General features: G+C 38.3%; 1 protein-coding gene across 4 annotated transcripts in view; it reads left to right on the top strand.

Moving 5' to 3' along the window:
- LOC107661725 (cytoplasmic polyadenylation element-binding protein 4-like) overlaps positions 1-17,717 on the top strand; it is a 25,980-nt gene extending 8,263 nt beyond the window's left edge. For 2 of the 4 annotated variants that reach the window (XM_016451472.1, XM_016451471.1), the window contains exons 3-11: positions 6,674-6,764; positions 10,508-10,558; positions 11,784-11,807; positions 14,330-14,500; positions 14,626-14,715; positions 15,418-15,536; positions 15,739-15,853; positions 16,326-16,507; positions 17,357-17,717. In XM_016451472.1, coding sequence (XP_016306958.1) covers positions 6,674-6,764; positions 10,508-10,558; positions 11,784-11,807; positions 14,330-14,500; positions 14,626-14,715; positions 15,418-15,536; positions 15,739-15,853; positions 16,326-16,507; positions 17,357-17,584 — 1,071 coding nt within the window. In that variant the 3' untranslated portion in view covers positions 17,585-17,717. The remainder of the gene's footprint in view (positions 1-6,673; positions 6,765-10,507; positions 10,559-11,783; positions 11,808-14,329; positions 14,501-14,625; positions 14,716-15,417; positions 15,537-15,738; positions 15,854-16,325; positions 16,508-17,356) is intronic. The other 2 variants (XM_016451473.1, XM_016451474.1) reach the window with 2 other exon arrangements.
- The last annotated feature ends 1,188 nt before the right edge of the window (positions 17,718-18,905 follow it).

Genomic DNA, 18,905 nt, shown 5'->3' with positions numbered 1-18,905 from the left:
ATCTGGACTACAACATGCCCTAGATATTGTTTGAAAGTGTTTTGATTCTTTATTGTTTGGTCACACTTTACATTAAGGCTTCATTAGTTAACATTAGTTAACATAAACTGCCAATAGGGTTGCACGATAAATCGCATGCGATATTTAATGCAATGATATTTTAATGCAAGCATTAGCAATTAATCGCAACATGAAAATTTGATACCGGCATATCCCTAGTCTCAATGCAATTACATTTCTATTGTCCTCCTTTTTGTTTTTTAGAAGAGTCAAATATATGTAGGTACTTGCTGTAATTTAATTGCTAAAAATAGTCTGTTAGCTTTAAATGTAGCGTTGGGCCATCAGCCCTCATTTGTGTCAGTGTATCTCCCTTTCAGCTTGATTCCAGTGAATAGGTGCTTCCCAGATCCTCTTATCAAGTCGTTTGCGCACAGAGGTCATCATCTGGTATAGGAACTTGGGTCAGCCTGTAGTTTTGTGATCTAGATGTGTTCTGTTCTTTGTAAAACCAACAAACTAAAGGTATTTTTGATAGCGCTTGCTTGGAACCTGTGGCTTCCACCGCTGAGAACAGGCAGCTCTTATTCGCAGCTATTTGCTCCAGCTGGTTGAATACGTGATGTGATTCCCAGCACTGCATAATGTCGCTGGAAGTTTCCACAGGCTCTGTGTACTCTCAGCCAAGAATATCTGATGTTTGGTGTGAAAGCAAAGGCTGTCTCCGGAGGGGGGGCAGGACACACATATATACACACACACATTGACAGACTCACACATGAACAGGCACTGGCGGGATGTGTAATTAAGCAGTTGCTCACAGAGAAAATGAGAAATGGGACACGCAATTCATGATGGTGAAGATGGTTCTCATGACAAGGTTAAATGATTGAAGACATTGTAAAGAAAACAGAAAAACAAATATGGCTGTTGGGAAGTGTCTTTTTTTTTTTTTTTTTACCCTATTGAGCTGTTATATGCCCAAGGCTCAATTAGTGATCAAGCTGACACGGAGACGATTTAAAGCTGTTTGTTTTATTTTCAAGGCCAACTTTTGTTTGGCTATTGTCACGGGGCGCAGGTGCCCACGGCAAATAGTCATCTGTTGCTCGGCTTTATCGTAAAGAACAGAGGGTTAGCCTAGGATTTGACTGCGCAGTTGCCTAATATGACACACTTTACATTTTTCATTTTGCACCGCATGCAAATCATTCTCACTCTTTTTTTTTTTGTTCTCAGTGATGCCTCTCTAGATTCGTTCTGTAATATCATATGCACACTTTTGTTATCGTAATGAGTGTTTTGTAGTACACTATGCTCTCGGTCAGCCAGGTCTTTTGCTTTGTAAATTCTAGCCATCATCGTAACCCTCTATAATCTTCTTTAAATTCTCCTATGATTGCGTGGGCTTCAGGCTGCCTCAGCTCAGACATTCACCCCACAGTGCATTAAACTACCTCAATTCTTGGGGATCTTTGTGGTTTGATACAAAGAAAAATTGTTTTTGGTGTTAGACTCTAGAATATGAAAATGATAATTCTGTCATTATTAAGAGGCTGTTCACGCAGAGTGTGTTTTTGCATTTCACTGCATTGCTTTTCCTTTTTTTTCTATGTAAACTTGTGCAACATGGATGCCTTTGACCATTGGGTTCGAATTTGGCATCTTTTGCAGAAGAGATGATTTTACAATAGAGATGTTTTGCAGTATGTGCAAGATGCTCTTTTCCATACAATAAAAGTAAATAAGGATGGATACTATAAATCTAAGAACTGTAACAGAAAGTCAATAAATGTATATTGTGTTATATTCCCTGGTCGCTGTATGTGACCAGCATGACATTTATTTTTGCAATCATATTGGTTTTGAAACAAAGCTGAGAAAATGACCTCATTGTCATAGATGAATTATCCTTTGTTATGGACATTTTTAAATAGAAGCATAAATTGGCATATGCTATTGGCATACATTGGCAAATTTGATCAGTCAGATAGTAGTAATGCATATGTTTGTGTTGAAAAAGGTTACATGACGTATATTAAAACCAATTTTTCGGTACAAATAATTAGGCTTGTATTAAGTCCTTTGTTTTTTAGGTTGCTGTCTTAATGGTTTGTATTAACCTACAATTTTGAGATCAGAGGTTTTTTTCCTTTGTAATGGCACAGTGCTGTAATATTACCGCAGTAATGTGAAGAAATTCACTCTAGCTGCCTTCTCTCCATTTGCTTATTGCATTTCATTGTGGACTCCGTTTCAAATAGATACGCTTATCTCAGGTATCTTGATTCAGTGCTGTCTGGAGATAGATAGACCCTTCAATGTCCTTCAGTTGTCATTTGGAAACCACGTACCTTTTCAATGTTATTTTGTCATATTGATAGTTCTCCAATGAGAAAGCGTCTACGATAGAGGCAATGACCATGTTGGCCATGGTTATTTTATGCCATCTATCTGAATGAGAGCTCTTTCTACACTTTAATTACTTTATCAGCAGAGTCAGTTGCGCTCCCCTGTGGAAAGTTTCTATACCCCCTGCTTCCCCAACTGTGTTGAAAGGCTGGCTTAATAGGCTTTAGAGTGATTTGATGTGGAAGGCTTTGAAATACCTTGTGCTGCGACAAAAAAACACAACGTCAAGCCTCTGCCTCCCATTCTCCCCCTGTCCCCCTTTTCATTAGTTTAGCATGACATTTCAGATTAATGTCATTCCTGAAACACCCGTAACATACCACACTTAATCACTCACATCAGGGTGTTCCATCAAGATCCCTTTCTGAAAAGCTCACAGCAGACTTTTTCCATATCGCTTGAACTATGATGACCTGAAAACATGCCCCTGGTGGGTAAAGGCCTTTGAGTCAGCAAGCCCTGCACACAGTCTAATTATAGTTAAACCCGAAATAGCTCTCGTGTTAAGAAAGCGGGAAATGCTCATTAACACCTTTTTAATAAGATGTGGTGCATAGAATGCAGATCGTTCGGTTTTTGTCAATGATGGCTTCAGTTCCTTATGGAGTTGGTTCTTCATCAAAGGGCTCTCAGCGGAGTGTACTGTGCAGTAATTCTGAAGACGGCCTTTGGCCCACACTCGTGTTCTGAATAAGCGAGCCAGCCCTGTGCTGTGGCATAAGTGCCCTGCGTGAGCACACGGCCTGTCTAAGCTTTGGGGGATGAGTGGTGCTCTGAAGATCCCAGCAGATGCCAGATCGTGACTGAGCACGAGCAGATTGTACTGTTAATCACGGCACCATCCAGTTCAGATGGAAGCTGCGTTATGTTGGAGCTCAGGTACACCACGCTAGTTATTTATATAAATAGCCAGATGGACCCGGCTGCATCATGTATGTAGCAGTGTGCAAGTTACTAATCTAACTGTGTGGCTGTATTATTCCTTGGGAGGCCTTTTATTAAAAACATTCAAAAAGTTGACATATTTGGTGTTAATTCCAATAACAATAGTTTTGAATAAAGAGCTTAACCGGGCTAATTGAATGGGGATGAAATTCACACACAATTTTGGCATGAAATGCATACTAATGCAATGCAAATCACATTCTCAGCAGTGTTATAAGGGCTGCTGTACTGGATGTGGATTGCTTTTCTATGTAAACACTTACTAGATGGATGTGTTTGACTGTTGTGCTCTAACAGCATTCTAAAAAAAACTCAAGATAAAAGAAAAACAAAAGTGTGTTTGGACCGTGACATTTTTCCATTCCACTGCCCTGCATCTCACGTTCTGTGTGAACACTTCTCATTTAAAGTGATAGTTTACCCAAAAAATATATTTCTGTTATCATTTACTTGCACTTAAAGGGATAGTTCAACCCAAATTAAAATTATGTCATTGATTGCTCACCGTCATGTCGTTCCAAACCCGTAAGACCTCCATTCATCTTCGGAACACAAATTAAGATATTTTTGATGAAATCGGAGAGCTCTCTGACCCTCCATAGACAGTGACGCAACTGACATGTTCCCAGACCCAGAAAAGTAGTAAGGACATCGGTAAAACAGTCCAGTCATATCAACTTCATTTTAAACTACAGTTTTAGTAGGTTTATAAGCGGTTTAATAGGCTAGAAACTATGGCAACACACGGACACAAATGGTGCTGTACAGTTAAACTACATCCATTACGGCTGTCACGAATAAAATGAAAATGAAATGAAAAGTGTTGACCGTAGCATTCAATTTAGATCTATGTTGCGCCATGTTTTTTTTTACGCGTTTTTATAGTGTTGCGCATTATAACCAATCACACACGAGTCTGCAGAACTTTTGAATGCAATGGCCAATCAGAGGCATTCAGATGATTTTTTGTTCACGGCACACGCTCGTTGAATGAATTCAGCTCACGCGAATTCATCATAAACAACAAAGTGCAGATGTACTTATGATGTAAGAGATTCATTCATAAAACCGTGTATAGACAGCTTTATTGATTTATAAGGGGAGTTTTTTGAGAGTGCTTAAACTCGCGCTAGACTTAAGTCAGTAATAATGTTCTTTGACAATGTAAATGTTCTTTGCTTGCATTCTCTGTACAATTTATTCGCTGTTTGAATAGCTGTGAAAGGTTCAGGTAATAAAAAAAATAATTCATCCTCATCCGTGAACATCCTCCTTTATAACGTCATCAAGCTTCGCCTTGTTATTGTTTTGAAAATGCGACCTCTAGTGGTGAAAACGTACATATTGTGCCTTTAAAGGGTTAGTTCACCCAAAAATGAAAATTAGACTGTGTTTAACTCACCCTCGAAACATCCTAGGTGTATGTGACTTTCTTCTTTCAGACGAATCCAGTCGGCGTTATATTAAAAACTGTCCTGGCCCCTCCAAGGCTTTCAATGGGGGTAATAAAACGTCCCTCACAAGGCTCCGGGGGATGAATAAAGGCCTCCTGTAGCGGATCCATGCAGTTTTGTAAGATAAATATCCATATTTCAAACGTAATAAACACTTTTTTCTCACTTCCGCTGACTGTCATACGCGAAAGCTGTTCCGGCGGATGACGTAAGCCGTCGACGTTACGTGATAAGTGACAAACGCGGAGACAAAACAAAACAAAATGCCATTCACGAATTAGAAGCACAAAATGAGGATTTGTAAAGAAAAATGTCAGAGGATTTCGATGTAAGCCAAGAGGAGACTGGTTTTCATGCTCCTGCATTTCTCAGAGGCGCGCGCACGACACATACGTCTTGTGTCATCCGCCTGAACGTCTTCCGCGTACCACAGTCAGCGGAAGTGAGAAAAAAGGGTTTATTACGTTTGAAATATGGATATTTATCTTACAAAAATGCATGGATTCGCTACAGGAGGCCTTTATTCACCCCCCGGAGCCGTGTGAGGGACATTTTATTACGGGTGCGCGCGCTTTATTTCACGTCTTCTGAACTGTTGACAACAACACCCCCTTACCCCCATTGAAAGGCTTGGAGGGGCCAGGACAATTTTTAATATAACTCCGATTGGATTCGTCTGAAAGAAGAAAGTCACATACACCTAGGATGTTTTAAGGGTGAGGAAAACACAGGCTAATTTTCATTTTTGGGTGAACTAACCCTTTTAAGTGCTGAGGTTTGTTACCATCATGGTAACGCAAGAGCACACATCAAGTATGCACAATAGGATTGAACTCTTGTAATGCTTTAGCCAAACATTTGCGTTTGTGTTGATGTACTTGCATAGCATGTCTTACTGACCTTCAAAAAACAGGAAGACCTAGATTCTGTTATTGTTTGCTTTTGGTGGACAATAGAATGAGCCTTGAGCCTGAAGTGTGTGTTTAATGCAAGTCTCTGTTTTGAGATCAGATGACCTCCGGTCCAGTTCAAACACTCGATTGTGCTGAATCATCAGGTAAAGGGGAATAACCTAATCTATTTAAAGTATGAACACTCTTTATCATTTATCGGCCTTGTTCGTCCAACAGCTATTGTTTGCGGTCTTTAATACATTTTTTTCCCAAATGATCCAGTACTAGATTATCTGGTACAGCATGACGTTAGTATTGCCAAAACCATGAATTTGTTTTCCAGGGATCACACACACTGAAAGTCCTTTTGGCTAATGGCAAATGCATATATGCAAACTATTTAATTATTTGTATCTGGGTAAACATATTGTTTAAGCTGTGTTTTTCAGTTTCTGTATGAGCAATTAGTCATGCAAATATTAAATTCAGGCTTTATCTCTTTGTTAAATATGGGATTTAAGCCTTTTTAAAGAGTCTTGAAACGTGGTTTGAGTTCATTTTATTTGCTGGGCATTCGTACCTCTGGGTTTGTATTGTTAGGTTACATCATTGTCAAGTTAAATCTGCATTGCAAGTGTAAGCCGTTGTGCTTTCTCTGTCAGTTTTTCAACCTTTATGTTTATAAATCATATCAAACATTAGACTTGTCACATTAGACATTAGCCTCATGATCCAGAGGTCAAGTCAGTAGCGAGCATCAAACTGGATTTATATTTTGGTCTAGAGCCTCTGTTGAGCCTTTAATTTGTGACTTCCTTTCAACGGGATATAGTTTTTGAGAGGAACCAAAGCACAACAGCTTGAACTCTATTGTAGATGAAAGAGATACTCCCGCAGAGCCGAGAGATATGAGAAATGCCATCATAGTTGTTTTTTCTTGATACCCATCCTCCTTTTCTCCCCTCACAGGATCGTCCCCGTTCATTCGATGGCTTCAACATGCATTCTCTGGAGAACTCTTTGATTGACATCATGAGGGCTGAGCAAGACACTCTGAAAGGTAAGATAAGAGTCCACCAAAGGAGATTGTGTGTTAAAGTACCATACTGATGGCCAAAAACCTTTGTCCCGTCAGCAGTTAGATTCATGCGGCCGCTCACGTGGTTTAAGTTGCGTTGCTCTCTCTGTAATCAAATGAAAGCTGTAGCTGGCTTGTACTCCAGTAAGGGGACATTCACACAGAACGTGCTTTTTCTTTCTACTGCACTGCTTTTCAATTGGTGTTTTATGTAAACGTGCTAAACGATCACGTTTGACCTAGGGATGTTCATTTCGGTTATTTTTCCTAACCGACAGCCAATGCTCGTTAACCGATTATTAACCGTTAACCGACAAGATTATTTTAAATTCGAATTGAATTAAATTAGAAAGGATAAGTGTCTGTGACCCGTTAAAAATACTAACATTTGTTTCCCAGGGATTAATTTTACATGCGCAAAAAGCAGCAAACAACCGAACATGAGGATTCACATGGTCTTCATATCACATCACGCACCTGCAGCGCTTCTGCCAGCAGAGAAAAAACATAATAAAGCTAGGCTGTAGGCCTATATATGTAACGATAAATAGGCCTATACGAGAAATATATTTTTACTTAAATAATAAATTAAGAAAACTAAAGAAAAACTGTGCAACAAGTAGCCTAGTATTCAGAGTTTCAGTTCCTTTTTGTGCTGCGCGAAAGGAAACAGACGGCAGAAAGCGACATCCTATTTTTCTTTAGGCTTATTTTACAAAAGCACAAAGATTTGTTTTTATTGTGAATGTACACAAATAAAGGCAAACCTTTTACATTTCCGATTATCTTTGACTAAAAGGAGTAGTTTCTTCCTCTGTTAGAAGGAAAAAAAATTCAAGTGATTGCGCCGGCGCCGCATGCGCACACAGTTAAGCTTTGCTACCTTGACAATGCAGCCTGTTCATTATCATAATAAAATAGCCTACAGTCAGTCAAACATATGGAAAAAAAAAACACTGCTCAGTAGTAAAATCTGTGCCGTTAAGCGTTATCACCGTACCGCCGTGAATGATGTTATGCAAACCATTTTGTTTTACGTGGATATTGGAACGCGAGTGAAGTAGGCTACATAATAAATAATATTTTGCCATTCAAATACATCGTGAATACGGAAACATTTGATTTTGTGTCGAATGAGAGACGCAACGTTAGTTTCGTTTTAGCCTAAATTAATTTGTTTTGGCTTGTCGTTTAGCTATAGCTTCTTATATTTTTAATTCTTGCTCTTTTCTAAATACTGTTAATTGAAAGGCTTTGTTGTGGTGTGAGGGGAACTGAAATAGCCTAGCTATGTTTACAGCGTTTATTATAATGTTTGTAAACATTTCGTGTCGGCATTAGGCCTATTTCTGAATGAAATAATAAAATGCGACCTTTTTTTTTTCCCTCTAAAAAAATGAAATTTTTTTTACGCGTAGCGTATTTCAACCATGCAGCAAACCTTTTTAAATATTTTGATAAATCACTAAAAAAGTAAATAAATAAATGACTTTTTAAACCATTTAACTGATTGTATTAATTGGTAAAAATTCTTCACGGTCGGTTAACGGTTAACCGGTTAAAATGAACATCCCTAGTTAACGGTTAACCGGTTAAAATGTTTGACCGTTGCATTTGTGGCTGGTTTCGTGTTTGTATTGCTCAAGTTATAGTTATAGTTTTATAGTTAAAAGTAAAGGCTAGAGACCCTTTTTTTAATTTCACTGCCCTGCATTTCACATTTTTGAATGCAGTAATATGTTCTGTGGAAATGGCTCCTAATAGTACCATCATGAGTTTGCTGATTTGATGCAGCTCCTGTTCTGTGACCGGTGTCCCATTTTCTTGAAAGTTGGTTGGTTATTGCATCACTTTTATATTCCTCTTTTGAGGCAGCTGACAACTGATCGCAAAGCACGGTCCTGGAGGCCTCACCTTTGATAGCAGTTGTAAATGCATACAAACGACAATTAATGAGCCCATGACGTTATTCCAAGCGTTTATTAGAGCATGTTCTGGAGCAGACAGTAGATTTAATCGTTTTTATAGTCACTGCTGCTGGCTACGGCCGCCTGTTATTTCCCAGTTGAGCAGAACAGAATTATATTGGGGAAAAAAAAGTAAACGGACATTAAAACATTTTCTTTTTGTCTTTGCAGTCTTTTTACTTTGCACTCTCCAGTGGCATTTTACACCTTTTGTTTTCTTGCATGCTTTTGTAGATTTCTTTAACATCAGATGTGGTGTTAATTTTTTGGTGTGAGAGTGAGCAGCTGTAAAAAGCTGCCCATTAGCGCTGAATCATTGCACACCCACGTACACGCGCACACACACACACACACACACACACACACACACACACACACACACAAACAAACAGAGCAAGAAGAGAGATAAAGCTCTGTGTTGACCTACAAATAGCTGTGTCTGTGCAGCAGAGCTTAACCAGAGCTCCTTCCAGCTGTGTTTGTCTTTACAAACACATCAGCTTGGTTTTGTGAGACTGTTGACTTTCATTATGCGAGCGCTCTCAAATTTGTAATCTGTGGCTCAAATCAATATGTTTCAGTGGAAACTTCTTCCATTTTGTTTGTTTATTTATTTATTTTTTGTCATAAATTGGTAATAAGAACACCTGCAATAAGGTGCAATCAAGCATGCAATCCAAATTGACCCCGTTTTCTTTTTTAATTAACATTCCTGGTCTTATTTTCAATTATTTATTAGTGCATGGTATTCTGTAAATTAAAAATTATTCAAATATATATTTTTGTAGTATGTTTCATGTTTGTTTTTAACTGCACATTGTCATATGAACTGGCATAAGGATGACTCGGTTCACTTGTTTTCTTGCTATTCTTGCTCGTACATTTTCTTCTGTCTCTGTAAGTTTACAACTTTGATTAAATAATAAATTTTTTTCACCATAGCTCTGCAGATTGCATGCACTTCATCTTTACTTTAAACAGAAGCATTTGATGTCACATGCTACACTCTCATGTTTTAGGTTTCCACACATTTGGACCGTGATTAATGCAACCCCAAAATGGTTGGATGGTTTCTTGAATCAAAGCTGCTCACCCCCATATACTGTACATAATAACCAAATTAGAACAACCCTCAGGGTCAGCTTCTCTCTAGCTGAGCATAATTTGACCATCAGAACCAGAAGGGCGACCCTGCAGACACCACCCCAGTGTGGCAGAGATGACCAAACAAGAGACGGGGAAGATAAGTAGTCCAGTGTTGCTTTGAATAGCTTCCAGCATTGTCCTTTGCCTGTAAAAGAGCTCTCTGTTCTCGCTAAAGCAACAAAATGGTGTGCTGGCCCTGGCCACCAGACTGCTCTCAGAGTGAACAGTAGAAAGGAGGGGGCTGCCAGAGCCATGTTAACACCACATAGAGAAACAATCCATACCAGCCGTGCTGGTTGAACTTGATGTTTCCTCTCATTCTTCTACTAGAAGCAGAATGAGGCTGAGTTGAGCATGAGAATGAAAGTGATCTGCATCCAGGAGAGTATTGTGATTCTGACGTGTAGTGGGTGGTCATCCAGAAAGTATATGAGTGATGTAATTCATACTTTTTTGGCTTCTTCACAGCCATTTTTATTGAGTGATTCTGTAATTTGTCAGCTAAACCTACAGTGTAAATTCAAGTAGCTGCGTAATCTTACCACGTGTGGATTCAAATGTGCTGTATGTCATTCCAACCATCCAGCTGATTTATACCCTCCTCTCTCGAAGGTCGCCTCGGATTCACCCATACAGGAGGAGACAGCCCCTTGCCCATAAATGGTACGCACATGCATTTTATTGGTTTAATGTTCTGGTGTCTGGACAGGCCCAAGCTGTGTGTTATAGAAATAATCAGCAAGATGAACTTTGGGGCGATTTGTCTCACTGGTTCCTTTTAGCTGTAATGTTCTCTTTAAATGCATTTGAAACATGGGGTAATGCAAATATTTATAAATGTATAAAAATGGGACAAATATAGGATGTAGTTAATAGGTAATGTATAGTTATGTATCTTAATATAAGTGTGCATGATCTTGTACTGTTGTGCAAAAAAATCCTCTTTTTAGGATGGAATAAAAATGGTTCATAAGGGGATATATGTACAAATCCCACAGCTTCTGAGTCAAATGGTGATGAAATTAAAACTGGCCCTGTTTTCATAGCTTGTTTCAAAGCGTTCAGAGGTTTGAGAAGAAAGAACATTTTCACTTACTCAAATAGGGCTAGCTAAAAATATATATTCAAATATTTTCTGAATGAGATGAAATTGTAGCTAGATAGCCATGAATTGTTTAATGCACAAAGTTAAATGTAAATAAAAATCAAGGCATATTTTCCATGTTTTTTTTATATTAATGAAACTAAAGGTTGAGTATTGTTTAAATATTATCTTCTTTTTTTTCATGCACCAATATAACATGTATATTAATAAACAGCAGTATTTATCTTCAATATGTTTTTACAAAAACATAAAATGCCGCACAGAGATTTGATTAAATGAAACAGATAGCTTGAATGGTTTCTTGACGTTTAGATCAGAAATGCTATCACATGCTAATACTCACTTTCTATCACTACAGTAGTGAAAATTATATATTTTGAAAATCTAGTTGGTTAGGTATCTATTTTTTTCTGGTGAGTAGACAGTTGATAATTGGCAAGGGTTGTTAGTGAATGTGCTCAGAATTAAGACACGTTTGAACAGGTAGGTTGAATCAAGAGTGTCCTTAAATATACATTCCACCAATCTTCGCGGAGTCACTGAGCCAAGAAAATCTAGTCCGTTTAGTTGCACAGTTTAGTTTGAGTCTTGTTAACAGTGTTTAAGCACTTGGCCAACAAACCCAGGTAATTGATGTGAAAGATTTTGATTATAATCATACAGCTCTTAAATGGCACATACTTTTCAACACATTTCTAAAGTGTAAAATGACTTTAGTCAGAAAATTCACATTTTCATTGGGGATGTGTTACTTTACTTGTGATCATCTTATTTTACATGCAGCAAGGAATTATGGGAGGCGACGAGGTAAAGACAACTTTTAACAAATCCAGATGAGAAAAATGAAGAAGACTTTCAAATAATTATGGGTGGAATAATCCAGCATCTGCATGACATGTTTTGGGGCATTGTTAATTGTTTGCATGCACACGTGCAGCCTTCATTTCCATTTTTATATCGATTGTGTGTTGATTGGGGCTTTTCTGTGGTCAGGGCAACCATACACACACAAACACACACACACACACACACACACACATCCAGGCCACAGTTGTGACTAACTCCCTTACATAAAGTCTTGTAAAGCAGCTCAGGCCTGTGTTCTGTCACGTCAGGAGGAAATTTGCTGGAGTGGCTTGAGCCAGAGGACTAATACTACATCCTCTAGTCCTCGCCCTATGTTATTACTGCAGCTTTAGTGCAGAGCTACATGATCATGTGCTGGACCTTAACACTTAAACTAAGAGATATTTTACAAAATATTATCTTATATAACCTAATTGTACAAATGAGTTTTATAGGCACAATGCAAAGCAAAGTGCCTAAAACCCCATTAAAATCTGCAACACACAGCTTAAATTTGGCAAACGAACATCCCATCCTACATTCACACAGACATTTTAAAGATGGTAAAATAGTTTTTAGTTTAGGACTCTAGATGTTCAAAATTAACTAATATGTAAATTTAGCCTGACATTTTAATCTAATGTAGTTTTGTGTATTTAACAACAAGGAGTTAGGAAGTAAATATAAACTACTCTTCAGAAGTTTGGGGTCAATAAGATTCCTTAAAGGGATCGTTCACCCAAAAGTGAAAATTCTGTCATTAATTACTCACCCTCATGTCGTTGCAAACCCGTAAGACTTCGTCTTCGGAACACAAATTAAGATATTTTTGATGGAATCTGACAGCTCTCTGACCCTCCCATAGACAGCAAGGGTACTACCATGATCAACGTCCAGAAACGTAGCAAGGAGATCGGTTAAATAATCCATGTTACATCAGGGGTTCAACCGTAATATTACGAAGCTACGAGAATACTTTTTGTGCGCAAAAGAAAAGAAAAATAACGACTTTATTCAACAATTCGTCTCCTCCGCGTCACCCTAGCTAGACAGCAATACAACTGAAATGTTCCCAAGTCCAGAAACGTAGCAAGGAGATCTGTAAAATAATCCATGTGACACCAGGGGTTCAACCGTAATTTTACGAAGCTACGAGAATACTTTTTGTACGCAAAGAAAAATAACGACTTTATTCAACAATTCGTCTCCTCCGCGTCACCCTAGCGCCATTTTGGAGAGTATCCATTAAACACATACAGCGTATGCTGTTCTGTGTCAGCTGCGCCACGCGGATACGTTTTCTACGTTGTTTATGCTTTGATTTGAACGAAAACAACGTATCCGTGGTGTGGCTGACACAGAACAACATACGCTGTTTGCATTCAGTGGATATTCTCCAAAATGGTGCTAGGGTGACGCGGAGGAGACGAATCGTTGAATAAAGTCGTTATTTTTCTTTTCTTTTGCACACAAAAAGTATTCTCGTAGCTTCGTAATATTACGGTTGAACCCCTGATGTCACATGGATTATTTTACCGATCTCCTTGCTACGTTTCTGGATGTTGATCGTGGTAGTACCCTTGCTGTCTATGGGAGGGTCAGAGAGCTGTCAGAATGCATCAAAAATATCTTAATTTGTGTTCTGAAGATGAATGGAAGTCTTACGGGTTTGGAACGACATGAGGGTGAGTAATTAATGACAGAATTTTCCTTTTTGGGTGAACTAACCCTTTAAGAAGTTAATACTTTTATTTAGCAAGGATGTGTTAAATTGATCAAAAGTGACAGTAAAGACATTCATAATATTTCTATTTCAAACAAATGCTGTACTTTTGAACATTCAATTCACAGAATCCTGAACAAAATCACATTGTTCACAAAAACATTAAGTAGCATAACTCTTCAGCATTGAATAGTAATTTTGAGCACAAAATCATCACATTAGAATGAGTTCTGAAAGATCATGTGACACTGTAGACTGGAGGTAGTTGTTGCTGAAATTTCAGCTTTGCCACCACAGAAATTACATTACATGTGTATAAAAGAGTTACCTTAAATTGTAATCATATTTCACATTATTACCGTTTTACTGTATTTTTGATCAAATGCATGCAGCCTTGGTGAGCATAAGAGATTTCTTTTTTTTTTTTAAATCTAACCAAGCCTAAACATTTGAACAGTAGTGTAATTATCCATGCTTTAGCACAACTCTCTGTGTAGAATATGAAAATAACCTGTTTTGTCGTTGGGCCAAAACTGTGGGCTATAATTTGTTTGATTACAGGACCACAGTAGCCATAATTCAGAAATCCCTATGCTTTCGAAATTGCACCACCAAGATGATGCAATTGTCTGTCTTAGTAGTATTTCTTGGGCTCAGAATAATCCATCAGCCTAATTCATTTTACTCTGTGGTGCAGGAATATAGTTTAAACACTGAGAAAGGCTCAGATAATAATTCCTGCCTTCTCCCATTTCCTCAGGACACTCATCCCTGTTCCCGATGGAAGATGGCTTCCCAGACGAGGAGAGAGGCGATCAGAGCCTGCCTGGCCTGGGTTCCCCCCACTGCTTCCCTCACCAGAACGGAGAGAGGGTGGAGCGCTATTCTCGCAAAGTCTTTGTGGGTGGCCTCCCCCCTGACATAGACGAAGGTATTGCACACGTTTAGGGTGACCTCTGCTTATGAAAACAAAAACAGGTTTCAAGGTTCATTCTTGGCTTTGGAACCGTGTCCACGATAGCCACTAGCTCTTATCTGCAATATTATCTTTCCTAGATGAGATAACTGCTAGTTTTCGCCGTTTTGGGCACCTGTTTGTGGACTGGCCTCACAAAGCAGAGAGCAAGTCATACTTCCCCCCGAAAGGTGAGCTAAGAGTATCAGTTGACCATTTTAAAGGGCATTTTTAAACCGTAATTTTCATAATTTGCACATTCCAATGTTATAGTTGTGGCTAGCTTGATCCCCGATGATGGTGCTTGAGTACTGAATTAAAGGGATAGTTCACCCAAAAATGACAATTCTGTCATCATGTACTCACCCTCATGTCATTCCAAAGCCATAAGACTTTTGTTCATCTTCAAAAAAACAAGTGAAGGAGACCTGAGAGATTTTTCTCTCCATTTGAAGTCCGTTCCACTTTAAAAAGTAATCCATGTGAATCGAGCGGTGAATTCTTCTGAAGAGACACCATCACTTTATATCTGTTATGCTCGACCAGTAAATCAATTTTGTATGTGAATAAAAGCCTAAATTGAATTTGTTTGGCATATAAAACAATCTCTGTCTCTTCACTTGGATTGAACTGCTCATTTCATATTTACTTTTTTGGTGTCTTTATGAACTTTTTGAAGCTTTGAAGGTTTTGGTGGAATGGACTTTCAATAGGACAGAAATCATTTCATTAAATATATTTTTGGGTGAACTATCCCTTAAGGTTGGTGATACCGATTATGTTTAAAGACAGGAGTTGTTCTGGTATCGTGTCTATTTAAAAAAAAAAAATAAAAATTATGTAAAATTTGCCATTCCTACTGCTTACTAACTCTGAAATTAATTTTTCCAAAGGTTACGCTTTCCTCTTGTTTCAAGATGAGAGCTCTGTTCAAGCCCTTATCGATGCCTGCATCGAGGAGGATGGAAAACTCTACTTATGCGTTTCCAGCCCCACCATTAAAGACAAACCTGTAAGGATGAATTACACTACTGCACCTCAATTTTTATAGTGAATTTTCTCTTTTTTTGGTCTTAAACAGCTGCATTTTCAAATTCTGTTCTGTGAAGACCTGCTATTTTTAATTTGTTAGCAGATTTGAACTCTGAAAAAACTAGCTATCTGTTGTGGATTATTTTTTTCATTTATTTTGTTGACGTGTGGTTTTGTAACAGGTCCAGATTCGCCCGTGGAATCTTAATGATAGTGACTTTGTGATGGATGGATCACAGCCCCTGGACCCGAGGAAGACCATATTTGTGGGTGGGGTGCCACGTCCGCTTCGTGCAGGTATGGAGTTTTTTTAGTGACTGGCTTAGATTAAATACATGATTACTTAAAAACTGATTTAGAGTAGCCAGGGTTATTTTGTGCCAGAACAAGTCAATCCAGCTGCACTGGAATTGCATTCAGCAACTATTTTAGTGGAACCATCTTCCTTGCTAGCAAAACATATTTTTATTGTACCTTAAGTAGTTATTAGGAGGAGACCAAAAACTTACTTTGTTGTGACATATTTAAGAAGTACTGCTCTTTAAGTAACTTTGTTAACATTTTGTTAGTATAGCTACTTGATCAGAAGGGTATCAAAACTGTAACTTGTTAATAGTTTGTAGCTTGACAAACTATTTTCACAGTAGCTTTTCAAAAATGTATCGGGAGTTGCCATTTTATTTTATCATGAAAGAGGTAGAAAGAATTATGCAGTCTGGTGTGTATGTTTCTAAACATTTAAGCGTTAAATATATTGTCTTTCTGACAGTGGAGCTGGCGATGATCATGGACAGGCTGTATGGTGGCGTGTGCTACGCAGGCATCGACACAGACCCAGAGCTGAAGTACCCCAAGGGAGCAGGGCGGGTCGCCTTCTCTAATCAGCAGAGCTACATTGCTGCTATCAGTGCTCGTTTTGTACAACTGCAGCATGGAGAAATCGATAAACGGGTCAGTGCTGACTTCCACAAAAAACACACATGCACACTCCCCTTCCATGAAATGGCATTGATCCAGCAAGCCTGAAAAAGCAGAGTTTTGGACTATGCTCTAACCCTAGTTGTGACATTGCAACATGTTTTTGGCTGATGAACAAATGCATGTTTTGCATAGTTTCAGTTACAATTGAAATGAGTTTCTTCAATGCAGGACTTGTTAAAAAATAAGAAAGATGGGTTTTTGAAGGTCAAAATATTCAGGTTATGGTTCTCAATAGTAAAATCCCATGAAACCTGTCAAATACATGTTGTAAAAAATAAACTATATTTTAAATGTTGGTATTATTTTCATGACAATGTTTTTCCCTAATTCTCATTACTATCTTTATTAGTTTTTTTTATTTTTTAAATACCAGTTATCACAATATATATATATATATATATATATATATTTTTACCATATCATACAATATCAATATTCATGTGCCATTACTGGGGAAGGAAATGCTTTCCACGTGTTTGTAAGACCTTAAAAATTGTACACGGTGTATATATATATATATATATATATATATATATATATATATGCTATTGACTGAACAATCAATTGAATAAAAGATTTAACCAAAAACAGAACAAAGTATATACAAAAGAGGACAAAAAGAGACTAATAGGGGAAAAAAACTCATATTTAATGCCTTTAATATTTAAAAATATTACGATATTTGCTGTTTTACTTTTTTCTGTCATGACAATTCATATTGTGAATAATAGGAATTACTGACAACTGTCCATACTTTTGAAAATAATGTCACAGTGCAAAAACATGCATGTAACAGTCTGCTGATCTTTCTCGGCCCAGGTGGAAGTGAAGCCATACGTCTTGGATGACCAGCTGTGCGATGAATGTCAGGGCACTCGCTGCGGAGGCAAGTTTGCTCCTTTCTTCTGCGCTAACGTGACCTGTCTCCAGTATTACTGTGAATACTGCTGGGCGGCCATCCACTCACGTGCCGGCCGGGAGTTCCACAAGCCTCTGGTCAAGGAAGGTGGCGACAGACCTCGCCACATTTCCTTCCGCTGGAACTAAAGCTGGTAGGCCAGGAGAAGACAGAGAGAAAGAGAGGAGGGGGAGAGTAGGCTAGGAGGAGTCGCAAAATCATCATCTAAATAAATGCACTTTTCTGTTGCTGGTTCCTTTTTAGTTTAATTTTAAAAAGACAGACAAAAAAATATGATTTTAATTTGTCATTTAATATATAAAAAAAAAATTGATGTGTATCCAAAAAAAAGATTCAGGAAGAAAAAGAAAATGTCTAATCCATCTCTATTTTTTTATAACTCCATTATATTTAATTTTCACGTGCACAGAGATGTGAATATATTGAGTATTAGTATAATTTGTCAGTAAGTATCTGCATGACTTTAGAATTGGCTTTTTGCTAACATTGCGATTGGAAGTATTACGTCCTGTTTTAATTTAATCGGAAAGGCGAAGGAGCAAACGTGAAAAGAAAAGGTGTGGGAAGAGTGCACTCATTTCTTTGCTACCCAGAGTGCAGATGTGTGGTCTAAGATCTCAGTTGTTAACCAAAGCTTGGGATTTGAGAACAGAAGTGAATTCTCTCGACGCTCTGTTTCGTTTTCTTTTTTTTGTATACTTTGTAATTTAAGACCATGCTAATCTTTAATGTTTCTTGATGACAACAACTGATTCCACAACAGCTGTCTGGATTTGATCTCCATTGTGACATGCAAGAAAACTAATACCTCAAGCTTAGCTGCTAGTTTAAGTCGAATATATATATTTAAAAAAACTAAAACAAAACAAAAAAAAATTTTTTTTAAATCAAGCTCACCCTTTCCCCCAGGACCACAGAAAAAGGAAATGACATCAGCAAACGGCACATTGAGAAAATCTGCTCTGTCACTTCCTTATTTGAATTCGAGATTCAGCACCTAGTGGGGAATGTATGTTGTTAAAGTTGCAGTAGTCTGCCTGCAAGCTGGTTCGAATGCAAGGAACTTGATTTCGTTTCTGGTCCAGCTTAGCAAGTCGTTCTCTCAGGCTGTTAGCAGCAAGCCTTCGTTTTCATTTTTAACTCGCAATATGTGTCTCCTAAGCCTTTCCCCAGACCCCAGAAGCCTAAAACCCTGCAAAGAGGTGTACGTACAAGCAGAACAGCAGTGAAAGCTACTTAGAAGGGAGGAAGAACGATCGAACAATGTACCTCCTGTCCTGCAGCAGCCGTGCCCGCTCAGCCTGAGTGTGAAGCATAACTGAAGGTAGTCCATGCATCTGTCCGCTCACTCGGCCCCTTCCCCCAGCGCTCACCTGAAACATAAGAGGTTTTACTTTCAGACATTAGGGAACCAAAGATGGCTGTGTAGTAGCTTGCGAATCCATGAAG

Source organism: Sinocyclocheilus anshuiensis, unplaced genomic scaffold (assembly GCF_001515605.1).
Source record: "Sinocyclocheilus anshuiensis isolate Anshui unplaced genomic scaffold, SAMN03320099.WGS_v1.1 scaffold207, whole genome shotgun sequence".
NCBI classification, from domain to species: domain Eukaryota; kingdom Metazoa; phylum Chordata; class Actinopteri; order Cypriniformes; family Cyprinidae; genus Sinocyclocheilus; species Sinocyclocheilus anshuiensis.
Note: the sequence above shows the minus strand (reverse complement) of the source record. Positions and strands in the feature narration are given on the sequence as shown.